The sequence below is a fragment of the Pichia kudriavzevii genome, chromosome 3, assembly GCF_003054445.1.
Source record: "Pichia kudriavzevii chromosome 3, complete sequence".
Lineage (NCBI taxonomy): Eukaryota > Fungi > Ascomycota > Pichiomycetes > Pichiales > Pichiaceae > Pichia > Pichia kudriavzevii.
In genome coordinates this window covers 1,802,024-1,814,754 of record NC_042508.1, presented here as the reverse complement: position 1 = coordinate 1,814,754, position 12,731 = coordinate 1,802,024, and the positions used below count along the sequence as shown (strand labels likewise).

Here is a 12,731-nt window from a genome sequence, read left to right as displayed (position 1 = left end):
CTATACTACGACAAGAAGGAGAAGGTAGGAACCAAGGTCAATTTATAGCCACTCAATTGTGGTGTATGGTGTGATTGTTAGAGATGATTCGTCAAAGTGTAAATGTGAAGTTGCACCATATGTGGAAAGGCTGTAGATGGTTCTTGAACTCCGGAGAAGGATCTAGAATGACTGCCAATAAGGGAATCGAAAATGCGGGAAAAAAAAAAAAGAGAAAGCCGCGCCACACCGGCCCAAAACATGACTGCGCCACACACACACGTGACATTTCTTTTTTATTAAAATTCAAGAAAAAAAAAATCAAAAAATTCTCGGTTTTTTTTTTTTTTCCAAAATCCCTTTTCCCGATCTCGGCTTTTGTGTTGTATAGTACAAACGCGTGTAATACGAAAACGGAACCGAAAATTGCCACCCGTCTCGCATTTTTCGTTACACAACAATCGCAGGGCGAGCTGACATTTCACCAAATCGATCCAATTCATCCATTTTCCCACTTTTTCCCATTTTCCAGGGGCGAGCTGACTTTCAAAACTTCCGAGATTGGTCAGGCATCCCATGGGGTAGTTGAACCGTGTTATGTTCATTTATAATTCACTCATTTTCTTCCACTTTCCCTATTTTGAACATTGTATAAAGAGTCTAACCTCTTATAACTTTGCTTCTCTTTTATTCTTTCCTACTGTTTTATATATTTTTATCTTGTTTGCCTCTTCTCATCTCCTCAAAGACAAACAATGTTATCAGCAAGATCTGTCGCAAGAGTCTCCAGAACTCGTGGTTTAGCAACCGTTGCTGGTTTAACCAGAGATTCCAAGGTCCACATGAACAACCATGAAGACCACACCTTTATCAACTACAAGCAAAACGTCAAGAATTTGGACATTGTCAAATCCAGATTGAACAGACCTCTGACTTATGCTGAAAAGATCTTGTACTCCCATTTGGATCAACCAGAAACCCAAGATATTGAAAGAGGTGTCTCTTACTTGAAGTTGAGACCAGACAGAGTTGCTTGTCAAGATGCTACTGCTCAAATGGCTATTTTACAATTTATGTCTGCAGGTATGCCATCTGTTGCTACTCCAGCTACTGTCCATTGTGACCATTTGATTCAAGCTCAAAAATCCGGTCCAGAAGATTTGGAAAGAGCAATCAACTTGAACAAGGAAGTTTATGACTTTTTAGGTTCTGCTTGTGCTAAATACAACATTGGTTTCTGGAAGCCAGGTTCCGGTATTATCCATCAAATTGTCCTTGAAAACTATGCTTATCCAGGTGCTCTTTTGATTGGTACCGATTCTCACACCCCTAATGCAGGTGGTTTAGGTCAATTGGCTATTGGTGTTGGTGGTGCTGATGCCGTTGATGTCTTGGCTGGTTTCCCATGGGAATTAAAGGCTCCAAAGATTATTGGTGTCAAGTTGACCGGTAAGATGTCTGGTTGGACTTCTCCAAAGGATATTATCTTAAAGTTGGCTGGTATTACTACCGTCAAGGGTGGTACCGGTGCAATTGTTGAATATTTCGGTGAAGGTGTCAACACCTTCTCTTGTACTGGTATGGCAACCATTTGTAATATGGGTGCTGAAATTGGTGCAACAACTTCTGTTTTCCCATACAATGAATCCATGGCTAAATACTTGGAAGCAACTGAAAGATCCGAAATTGCAGAATTTGCAAAATTATACCAAAAGGATTTATTATCTGCTGATGAAGGTGCTGAATATGACCAAGTTATTGAAATTGACTTGAACACCTTGGAACCTCATGTTAATGGTCCATTCACCCCAGATCTTGCTACTCCAGTCTCCAAGATGAAGGAAGTTGCAGAAAAGAATGGCTGGCCATTAGAAGTTAAGGTTGGTTTAATTGGTTCTTGTACCAACTCCTCCTATGAAGATATGTCCAGAGCTGCTTCTATTGTTGAAGATGCAAAGGCTCATGGTTTAAAGGCAAAGACCTTGTTCACTGTTACCCCAGGTTCTGAACAAGTTAGAGCAACCATTGAAAGAGATGGTTTCTTGAAGACTTTCCAAGATTTTGGTGGTGCTGTTTTAGCTAACGCTTGTGGTCCATGTATTGGTCAATGGGATAGACAAGACATCAAGAAGGGTGACAAGAACACCATTGTCTCCTCTTTCAACAGAAATTTCACTGCTAGAAACGATGGTAACCCAGCAACTCACGCATTCGTTGCATCTCCAGAAATGGTTACTGCTTATGCAATTGCAGGTGATTTAAGATTCAACCCATTAACTGATAAGTTAAAGGATGCAAATGGTAACGAATTCTTATTAAAGGCACCACACGGTGAAGGTTTACCAGCAAAGGGTTATGATGCAGGTGAAAACACCTACCAAGCACCACCAGCTGACAGATCTGCTGTTGAAGTTCAAATTTCTCCAGAATCTGACAGATTACAAAAGTTGACTCCATTCAAGCCATGGGATGGTAAGGATGCTCTTAACATGCCAATTTTAATTAAAGCATTTGGTAAGACTACCACCGACCATATCTCAATGGCTGGTCCATGGTTGAAATACAGAGGTCATTTACAAAACATCTCTAACAACTATATGATTGGTGCTATCAACATTGTTAACAAGAAGGCTAACACTGTTCAAAACCACTACACTGGTGAATGGTCTGGTGTTCCAGACACTGCAGCTTGGTACAGAGACCATGGCCACAAGTGGGTTGTCATTGGTGACGAAAACTTTGGTGAAGGTTCCTCTAGAGAACACGCAGCTTTAGAACCAAGATACTTGGGTGCATTTGCAATCATCACCAAGTCCTTTGCAAGAATTCACGAAACCAACTTGAAGAAGCAAGGTTTATTGGCATTGAACTTCAAGAACCCAGCAGACTATGACAGAATCAACCCAGACGATGAAGTCGACATTGTTGGTTTATCCGAATTTGCTCCAGGTAAGGATGTTACTGCTATCATCAGACCAAAGAATGGTGAACCATGGAAGTTGACCTTGACCCACACCTTCAATGACGAACAAATTGAATGGTTCAAGGCTGGTTCTGCATTAAACAGAATGAAGCAATTACAAGCTGGAAATTAAAGTCCAAGACAAATCTAGTTTTTCTCTTCTTTAATCTTTTTTCCATCTCCTTCCCACCCCTTTATTTATTGAGTTTATAGCAAATTCTATACTATACGTATACATATATTCTTCTATATATATATATATATATATCAAATTATTCATTATAAATACAATTTTGTCATAATCTTATTTTAGTTTGATGTTCTTCTATAAGTAGAAGAAATAGACCAAATCATTTGGATGTATCCTCTGCAAATCCTTAATGGCACCATCTGCAGTGGGGATACCTGCGAATCCAAGGGCACCACGTTCACAGTCGCCACAGACCAAATACCGAACAATTTGGTATTGGTTGACCGCCCCTTGTTCACCTTGGGACAAGCGGATAAACTCGGAATCCTCGGTTGGTTTGGAAACGCCAACGTTGTCAAACTCCCACATGTCGTTGCACCTGTAGAAGGTGTCCGAGAATGGCGACAATGGACCGTTGCGATTCCCCATGTGAGATTTGACAAACTTTAAAGAGGATGGCTTCTCTGGTGTTTCTTGTTGGCGTATGTGGTATAAGGATGGCGTGGTAGGGACACGCAGGATCGGCGTGGCCTTGTCAAAGGAGCAGTAGTACTGGGTGGCCATATTAGCGGTGGAATATTCGATAGATATCGTGGAGGCGATACAAGGGAACCATATATACGGAGCCAGCCACTTGTAGAGGGGGGGGGAAGGTGGAAAGTCCATGAACGGGCCAAGCGTGTGATTTTTTTCTCCTATTGAGAGCCTTGCAGACAAAGCGAGTCAAAGGGCCATCTGTCTATGCATTGCAAGGATATGAATCTTAAGGAGCACTTACTGATGGAGCACCAATTGATGGGACAGATATTAAGATTAGAAAAGGCCAAGTTCTATATAGTGGTAAGGGTTACGGGTAAGATCTATATTGAGGAATGTCTATAAAATTATGGGTATAAGCTAAGAGGAGCGTCTTCTTTGCCAAGAGAATTTCCTAGATATCTTTGACCAACTGATGGAGTCTGTGTGTCTCTTGCAGTTTACGTTTGAGCATTTGGTGGTGGACACTGTGATGGCGCTCTCGTTGGAGGGGGACGCCGCACGGGAGGGGGTTGGGGAAGAAGAAGAAGAAGAAGAAGAAGAAGGAGCAGCCATTCTATGGTCATTGATAATATCTGCGGTGCTAAAGTTGGAGAACTGTTTATTAGTGGAGCATTCACTGCAAAGGGAGGTTGAAGGGGACAAGTTCGACAAGGGTGATGAAGTTGAGATATTTGAGGAGAAAGTTGACGATCTATTTGGGATTTTCTGTTTATTAATGGAGACAAATTCGTAGTAGCTAATGTAGAGGAAGTTTATGAGGATTTTCTCCATTTTGCGTAGAATGTTCCTTGATGGCAAGCAATTCTTTGACACTAGGCATACCACATCTGCCGGGAGATTGACGATTTCCCTTGCTATAAAAGTATTGTAAAAGACAATCCAGTTTGAAGTCAAGTTATTATTTTTCAATTTATCGTAACTTAAAAAGAGGGACTGCAATTCTGTGTAACATTCGTAATTTTCTATACAATGTTTAGCAATGAGGAACTTGAGAAAGTTCAGTTTTGAATACGCCGATTCAGGATCGATGGAGTCATTTAGAATATCTTCTAGCTTGGGGATATCATGGGTTTGGGCCGGGTCGTTTGGGTTCACGGCCTCTTCGTCTGTCATGAGGAAGACAGAAGGGGTTGCACTAGAGAAGGGGTTGCACTATAAAAGGAGCTGCAGCTGATGCCGGATTGCACTTGAGAAAGGGTTGCAGTTGATGCCGGGCTGTAGAGTGAACGTGGTGATGGTCGAAAGGGATGTGTTAATAGGAGAGGAAATTCTATGTATACAATTCCCATAGAAGCCTCAGTGCCCAACAAGATGAAACTCTGATAAGAAAAAATTAAAAAAAAAAAACGTTTGTGGGGGGGGGGGAACCACACCAGTAACAGTAACAGTAACGCTGGTATTGACAGCAACAGTGTGGGCACTGTTTATACACAGTTGGACACATTTTTACATATGTGAACAACTAGTTGGGGTTAAATGTAGACACACATTTTACACTGTTGTGGTTAAACGTGTGATGGTATTGTAAATGTTAAGCAGCCATTATGACTGTTCTTTTGCAAGTCAATGTTGGACTTGTCAGTGCGGTATTTTACTGTATGCCCAGAGTAAACGTGTGAGATAGAAGGAATTTATACAAAGGAGGGCTGGGTGGGATGTCTGTTAAAGGGGGGGGGGAGGGTCAATAGAAGGCAGGAGGCTGATCCAATGCAGCTGTCGCGAAGGCAACTTTTCTGTTTCCTCTTGTTGGAAGGGAAATGGGTAATGGGGGGAAATGGGAAATGGGTAATGTGCACAAAACTCAAAAAGGGGGCACATTTTCTAGAAAATGCCGTTTCAGAATGCCAGTTCCCATTTGGCGCGACAATCGCGGCTGTCGTGTGGCGCAGCAGTGCAGGAGAGTACATAACCGAATGCGTCTGTCGACAGACGGTCGACGTGTCTTGTGTTCTCCGTTTTCAAAAAACGCTCTCGCCTTTTGAAAACGGTTTTCTGTCTGCTGTTTCTTCTATTCGTGTCTTCTAGACGGCGAATTATTTCGCACATCATAGTTACTAGACTACCGCCACTTGGATGCTATTTATAAACAGATCCCACACTAATGCAAATCTCTCGCGCACTAGTCTCCCCTTCGGATAAATGCCGTTTCAAATTTTTGGCGACACGAGAACTGGTTGAGGGGGGAGAAAGGAGGGAGGCGAGGCAAATTAGAAAAAAAAAAAATAATAATCAAGGAAAATATAGAAAGTTCTCCAGTGGGGGGGGGGGGGGGGGTAAAAACCAACGGTTCGGCTAATGCGAGGCATTGTCTCATGCATCTCTGTAATTGGCAATCAACAACTTGTTTTCGCAATTGCAGGAATTCCATTTCCGTCTCCTTACATGACCAGAATTTTCGTTCAAGTGTATGGCATTCTAATGGTATGGCATTTCAGTTGTACTCTAGTATAGTTTATAAAGGTGAAAGACCCACGGCTCTTTGGATACCAACCCCCTCCACCCCCCTTCATTTTCTCTCTATATCATCTTGTAATCTTCTCCTACCTGCCTGCCTATTCTACACCAGTTGATTCTATTGGCACTCTCACAGTACCGTTTCACTCAACCCTTCTGTGTCATACATGCCACCTCCTGGTTCCAAACTCTCTCTCATCTCGTCACACTCTCCAGATGATTGCTGATTACTCCTTCACTACCCTCTTGGGGAACATCCCACCCTCTCTCCCAGAGGTGTCTCTCTCGCCGACAAATGTCCATTCGACCCCTCAATGCGATATCCATGAGAATATCACCCTAAAGTCAACCTTCTCTTGTAATTCGCAAATGTCATCCCTATCAAATTCGGAATGCACATCGTCCCTGAAATCACAAGAATCCTTAAAACATAAAGTCTCTCCAGCTTTAAGGGCCGTTCTTCACTCGAAAAATTCATCTTCTTACAGGTTAAGGAAAGCCTCCTCAAAATTGACCTTACATTCATCAGGTACTACTATTATGAGCTTCTCGGAATCGGTCTCGGACCAGCTGCCCTATTTGGATGCATATTGTACGATTTTGAGTAGTTCGTCCTCAGTGGAGACCGCTATAGAGATTGACGATTACAATCATCCGCTTTCCAGTCAAGCGAAATTACCTGATGTTGGTTCCTCTACAAATGAGTCGTGTGGAGCATTGTGGAATGGTGCCCAAGAAAGACAAAACAGCAGCAACGTTGATAAAAACAGCAAAATTCACAGCAACAACAACAATAGAAGTAGAAGTAGAAACCAAAACAAAAAGAGAAATACCAATAAAAAGAGAACCAATCACACCTCTGACCTCACTAAGCAATTGACCCATACCACCACCACTTCAATCTTTGAGACAATTAAAGACAAGCTAAAGAACTCGCATTTGATCACTACTGCTAGGTCCTTCTATAGATGCAATGAATCGATCCTTAAACACACAACCCCGTTGATCGACTTGCACCACAGAGAGCTGGTTCTATATGAGTCTACACCACTTACAACCTATAGCACAATTTTGCATCCGCTCCACGAAGAGAGGAACACACACTTGGATACCTCTTGGTGCCATTTACCACCCACTAGGCAAAGAGAACATCGAATCAACCCTTTGTTTCTGAGGTTCTACGCAATTATCTCCTCTCTGAAAATCAAATACCACCTTACCCTGTTGAACGAATCCACTATAGACTACTACCAACAGGAATTCAATTCCTCAAATTCACCTACTTTGGACGAGTTCTTCCAAGTTTATTTTAGTGAAGATTCGGACTTGTTGAACGGAAATGCCGATTTCTCCCATTTGAAATCACTATTGAAATTCTCCATTTTATCAAGGGATAAAATGTCTTCAAATGTCGTCCTGACCCCGCGTGGAGATCCTTTCCAAAGCGTCCATACTTACAACAATTCCAGGAAATTGTATATCAAGACTGGAGAAATCGCCATCCCCCATGGCACCCTCGTGAGGGAAGGCGGCACCAAGGTGATGCCTTGGGTGAATCTCTCCGACTATAAGTCCTCGAACAGACGTTCACTGAATCCCTGCGGCACTCTTCCCAATAATATCCAATATACCGTCAAAAACTGGGGAAGTAAACGCTGGTCGTTATACATGGATACCAATTAAGTGAGAAATTCAGTTATACCCTCTACTCCTTAACCAATCTATGATTTTTGTTATTTATTGGAAACTTTATAGAAATTTTATAGAAAAAATACGAGAAAAACATTGATGACAATCAGTGATTCATACCTTCCAATTTAACCCGTTCTGCCTCTAAACGTGCCTTCTCCGGCTCGAGGTACGTCCACTGCTTACCCACTGGCTTTAGGGTTTTGGCGTCTATTTCAATGAGAATCGGCATTCCGTTCGGAATGTTCAAGTGCTCCACTTCATCCTCAGTTAGCTCGTAGAGGATCTTTAACATTGCTCGTACAACCGATCCGTGTGTAACACATAGCACGTTTTCGTTCCTTTTGATTGTGGAGAGAATCTCGTTCCTCCAAAAGGGATCTAGCCTCTCAATGACCATCTTTAAACTCTCACACCGTGGTACTAGTTCCGGATGCGTCTTCAATTCGTTGTCAAACCTCGCAATCTTCAATGTGTCTCTATAGGCATCACTCGTAACATCACATTCGGGTGGACACCCGTTATAGGCTCTTCTGATGTACATGTACTGCTCTTGTCCATATTCCTGCAACACCTCATTCTTCCTCTTCCCTTGGAAAGACCCATAATGTCTCTCGTTCAGTCTCCACGTTTTAATGACATCCATATCTAGCCGGTCCATCTTCTGTAAGATGATGTTTGAAGTTTCAACGGCACGCTGCAATCTGGACGTGACACATAGATGAAGAGAAATGTCCCTTGTCAATGAATGCGATTCTATCATGAGAGCTGTATTGGATGCCTGTTCTTCACCTTTCTCCGTTAGGGGTGCATTAATCCAACCGCAAAATTTGGAATCTTGGTTAAACTGTGATTGTCCATGACGTAGTAACAATAAGTATGGCATTTTCTGGAAGTTTCAATTGACACAAGGAATAGCAATGAAAAACAAGACAAGAGAAATAGCCAAAAAAAAAACAACAACAACAACAACCACTTGATGTTATGTCTAATGCTAACTTGAAGATTATATAAATACAGTTTCCGTTTTGTGCATTATCAGTCGATTTGAAATCATCACACTTCCCGGGTTGGTTATACCCATCTACTATCCTATTGTAGAAGCCAGTTACCACTTTAGGGGTTTTCGCTTTTCTAATCTTTTTTTCCTCTTTTGGGCTTCCCGCCTTGCCTTTTCTTTTTTTTTTCCCTCCCTCGCGGTGGCAAAAAATTAGTTTAGAGCCGAAATTGTGGTTGAGATTGCAAGGTGGTTTGGCAATTCTGAGAGTGACACATTGACGAGATAAGAAGGAGGGGAAGAATAAGGAGAAGAAAAAAAGGTGGTATTTATCCTCCATGAAGGCAAACACAAACATAAACAAGCAGTGTTTATTTACACACCAATACCCAGAACATACTACATAGGGAACATGCTAAGACTATTGGTGACTAGAAACAACCTTATGGGTAGGGGAGGCGCATTTGCACATGTCTCCACCAGATCGGCAACCACAATCACCTCCCCGAACGATAAGAAGCTCATCAATTTGCTTGCTAGATTGGACAAATTTGAAAATGAATCCCAGATCTTTGATAAGTTGGACGAGCTCTATCTATTGAGTGAACGGAAGGGGTTCTTCAACTTGAACTCAAACAATTTGGAATTTCTATCTAATAACAACAAAATAACAAACAAAATGACCAATTTGTACAACTTCAACGATTTGAACCAGTTGGTCCATTCACAGTTTCTAAATCCTCTAATGGTGAACCAGATGCCAGTTGTTGCTCCTAACAATATCAACGAATTGAGAAATTCCCTAAAGTTAAAGCCTCAGCCCCGTGCTGGTACAAATGCATCTTTAAAGACAAACTTATTTCAATCGAACCAATATTCCTTCAAACCTAACGTTGCCTCCATAGCCAATGCCATTCCTGGCTTGAATGCCTTCTCCTCGCCGATGAGCACAGGTGGATCCAATAAACCAGTGGATAGTTACATCAATTTACTCCAAGGTTTGGCCAAAAACGATGTTGAATTGAAACAAAAGATTGAACAAATTCTTGAAGCATTTGATAAAGAAGACGATTACTTTTTCAATTACGTTTTGGAGTTCTGGATTAGCGGAAAATCCTTCAATAAAATAAAGGCCCAAAAGATGCAACAAAAAGTTGGAGATGGCCAACTACCTTCCAATTTAACCATGTCTTAAGGAAGCCATGCAGCATTCGTGCATTTATTTATTCCACAATACCGTGCCTCTATTTATAGGAAGAGGAAATTGTATTTTAACTTTATTGGCTTGTTCTATCTTTCTGTTTTGGTATTCTCATCACTTACCCGTACGTTCATTGATTCTTCAGGAGAGAGTCACGTTTTTTTTTCTTTACTTGGAAGCTTATCTTTACTTTTATTCACCACATTGTTAACCCTTTGTCAACTGTTGATTTAGAACACCCCAAAAATTTTTTATAGATTTTTGTAGTCTCTTTTCTCTAAGTCTCTAAATTACATAAAATTCAATGTTTTACAAAACACGCACATCGACATAGGTAGCAATAGATGAAATATTAAATATGTAGATATATTTACAGGCATTCGCAAAAGGAGAAACCTACTTCTTATCATCCGGAATCAATAGCTCAGTGACATCATCGTCACTGATATTATCGTCACATGCATCAGCCTCCTCAATTTTATTAAGGTCTTGATCCCAGACCTTTTTAACGCCAATGTCATCTAGGTGTTTCCACCATTCGATTTCAGCAGGATCAATATCTGGCTCCACCCACATAAACCCCTCACCAGAGGAATACCAATATTGTCTCAACATCACTTCTTGTTCAGGTTCGTTGACTTCAAATCCCATCTTCTGAATCCTACTAACAACATCTCTAGTTGCAAATCCATCAATTCCATTAATCTCGGCGTCTGCTTCTAGGATTTTCGAGCACATCTTCATTTGATCAACTTTCAAATACCACTCATGAGGCATGGTAGACTGCTTGAACATTAGGTTACCATTCTCTAAACCTTTGGAACTGAATGCTAGACCTGCCAAAAACCCACAGTTCACTAAATAGGTAGCAATACAGGCATATATACCATATATACCGAATGATGTGCCACCTACACCTGAATGTATGATTTCCGGATGGAAAACACTTACATATCCATGAATCATTCCAATAAATCCAACAATCGATCCTCCAAATATCTTGAAGATATTTTTTAGTCCCTTTTTTCTGTGCTCGATGTATCTCTTATTACCGTTAGTCAGCTCTACATAGTCTAAAGCCTGCTGAAACTGTGCATCCCATAGTAGTTTTCTGAATGGTATTAGTGATAGCTTAGATGGTATGTAAATTGATGATCCTTTGGAATAATATGATTTGATGATGGTCTCTAAAGTCGGAAATAATGGTTGCTTGACAAAGAGCTCCTCCAACAATTGGTCGTCAAAATTGGTTTTAGGATCAGTTAGTATCTTTTTGATAAGTTCGTTACTTCTCTTGATATATACGTTCTTACCAGGCGATAGTTTATTGAAATCATAAATTGATCGTTGGTAGTTCTCAATAGATTCATAAAGCTCCATAATTTTCTTGTTGGTTTCCACCTGTGATTCTAGTTTGGGTTTCTTTAAGAACTCCTCTTCGGTATTTTTCTCTAAAATTTCCAATCGGGATTCAAACATGTCATCTGCAGTAAACGAACTGCTATTAAATGATGATTGAAACCTCAACTGCTGAGCTTTAGAATACAAAATTCGAGGATAAATGTTGCTTTTCGGTCCTTGCAGAATAGCAAGCTTGCATTGCCTCATAAAAATCATCTCCCCTCGTCCTTACTAAGAGAAACAAAACGTACAGATAAGCTGCTGATCCCACCCTTACTTCTTACCTGTACTTCGGTGAATGTGTTAGAAATTCATGTGCTTAGATTTTTCAATCTGGTGCACGGATAGATTTTTTTTTCACTTCTGAAAATTTTTTTTTGCTTATAATTATTTTATCTTTAAAGTTCTAACGTCTATAGTAGCAAAAGTAAATAAGGAGATATTGCAGTCAGTACTTCATCAGCACAAAGCTAATCAATATAAAAATGGCTGCACCTACTGCTATAAAAGCTAGTCTGAACGCAAATGTTTTGGACGTTTCAAATAAACCTCAATTTCAAGAGGACGGCGATGCCATTCTAATTGATACTAATATTGAAGATATCCAACAAGAGCAACAAAATCAGGAGCAAAATAAGACACAGGAAATACAAGGAAGGCAGCCAAGTGCCGGTTTAGTTCTTGATGAAACGGGGAAGCCTAAATTTCAGTCTCAAGCTGACGCAGGAACAAAGGTCAAACTTGAATCACGTAAAGTCCCAATCCCACCTCACAGGATGGCCCCATTAAAGGCTTCATGGACAAAGATATACCCTCCTTTAGTTGAATATTTGAAGCTACAAGTTAGAATGAACTTGAGAAGTAGAGCCGTCGAACTCAGATCATGTAAAAAGACAACTGATCCAGGGGCGTTACAGAAAGGTGCCGACTTCATCAAAGCTTTCTCACTAGGATTTGATACTGACGATGCAATTGCACTACTAAGACTGGATGATTTGTATATTGAATCCTTTGAAATCAAAGATGTTAAGACTTTACAAGGTGACCATTTATCACGTGCTATTGGACGTATTGCGGGTAAAGACGGCAGAACTAAATTTGCAATTGAAAATGCAACCAGAACAAGAATTGTATTGGCGGATTCCAAAGTTCATATTTTAGGGGGTTTCACTCACATTAAGATGGCCAGAGAAGCGGTGATGAGTTTGATTTTGGGTTCCCCACCTGGTAAGGTCTATGGTAATCTAAGAACAATTGCTTCCAGATTGAAGGAAAGATATTGAATCTTTCTTTGTTTGCTTTTCTATATTTGCATTAT

The 12,731-nt window shown here is 40.7% G+C and overlaps 9 protein-coding genes across 9 annotated transcripts; 5 read left to right on the top strand and 4 right to left on the bottom strand.

Moving 5' to 3' along the window:
- Positions 1-83: 83 nt before the first annotated feature.
- On the top strand, positions 84-590 carry C5L36_0C08350 (uncharacterized protein; the record flags this gene model as incomplete). The annotated part of the gene is made up of 1 exon (XM_029466539.1): positions 84-590. The coding sequence occupies one exon, from the start codon at positions 84-86 to the stop codon at positions 588-590; it is 507 nt and encodes a 168-aa protein (XP_029322399.1).
- Positions 591-734: 144 nt separating this feature from the next.
- C5L36_0C08340 (uncharacterized protein) lies at positions 735-3,074 on the top strand (the record flags this gene model as incomplete). Its single annotated transcript, XM_029466538.1, has 1 exon — positions 735-3,074. The coding sequence occupies one exon, from the start codon at positions 735-737 to the stop codon at positions 3,072-3,074; it is 2,340 nt and encodes a 779-aa protein (XP_029322398.1).
- A 192-nt stretch (positions 3,075-3,266) lies between these two features.
- On the bottom strand, positions 3,267-3,797 carry C5L36_0C08330 (uncharacterized protein; the record flags this gene model as incomplete). The annotated part of the gene is made up of 1 exon (XM_029466537.1): positions 3,267-3,797. One exon carries the CDS (start codon positions 3,795-3,797, stop codon positions 3,267-3,269), a length of 531 nt encoding a protein of 176 aa, XP_029322397.1.
- A 231-nt stretch (positions 3,798-4,028) lies between these two features.
- Positions 4,029-4,784, bottom strand: C5L36_0C08320 (uncharacterized protein; the record flags this gene model as incomplete). Its single annotated transcript, XM_029466536.1, has 1 exon — positions 4,029-4,784. The coding sequence occupies one exon, from the start codon at positions 4,782-4,784 to the stop codon at positions 4,029-4,031; it is 756 nt and encodes a 251-aa protein (XP_029322396.1).
- A 1,557-nt stretch (positions 4,785-6,341) lies between these two features.
- On the top strand, positions 6,342-7,808 carry C5L36_0C08310 (uncharacterized protein; the record flags this gene model as incomplete). Its single annotated transcript, XM_029466535.1, has 1 exon — positions 6,342-7,808. The coding sequence occupies one exon, from the start codon at positions 6,342-6,344 to the stop codon at positions 7,806-7,808; it is 1,467 nt and encodes a 488-aa protein (XP_029322395.1).
- Positions 7,809-7,920: 112 nt separating this feature from the next.
- Positions 7,921-8,700, bottom strand: C5L36_0C08300 (uncharacterized protein; the record flags this gene model as incomplete). Its single annotated transcript, XM_029466534.1, has 1 exon — positions 7,921-8,700. One exon carries the CDS (start codon positions 8,698-8,700, stop codon positions 7,921-7,923), a length of 780 nt encoding a protein of 259 aa, XP_029322394.1.
- Positions 8,701-9,223: 523 nt separating this feature from the next.
- C5L36_0C08295 (uncharacterized protein) lies at positions 9,224-10,006 on the top strand (the record flags this gene model as incomplete). The annotated part of the gene is made up of 1 exon (XM_029466533.1): positions 9,224-10,006. One exon carries the CDS (start codon positions 9,224-9,226, stop codon positions 10,004-10,006), a length of 783 nt encoding a protein of 260 aa, XP_029322393.1.
- Positions 10,007-10,408: 402 nt separating this feature from the next.
- On the bottom strand, positions 10,409-11,629 carry C5L36_0C08290 (uncharacterized protein; the record flags this gene model as incomplete). Its single annotated transcript, XM_029466532.1, has 1 exon — positions 10,409-11,629. The coding sequence occupies one exon, from the start codon at positions 11,627-11,629 to the stop codon at positions 10,409-10,411; it is 1,221 nt and encodes a 406-aa protein (XP_029322392.1).
- Positions 11,630-11,898: 269 nt separating this feature from the next.
- C5L36_0C08280 (uncharacterized protein) lies at positions 11,899-12,696 on the top strand (the record flags this gene model as incomplete). The annotated part of the gene is made up of 1 exon (XM_029466531.1): positions 11,899-12,696. The coding sequence occupies one exon, from the start codon at positions 11,899-11,901 to the stop codon at positions 12,694-12,696; it is 798 nt and encodes a 265-aa protein (XP_029322391.1).
- Between the last annotated feature and the right edge of the window lie 35 nt (positions 12,697-12,731).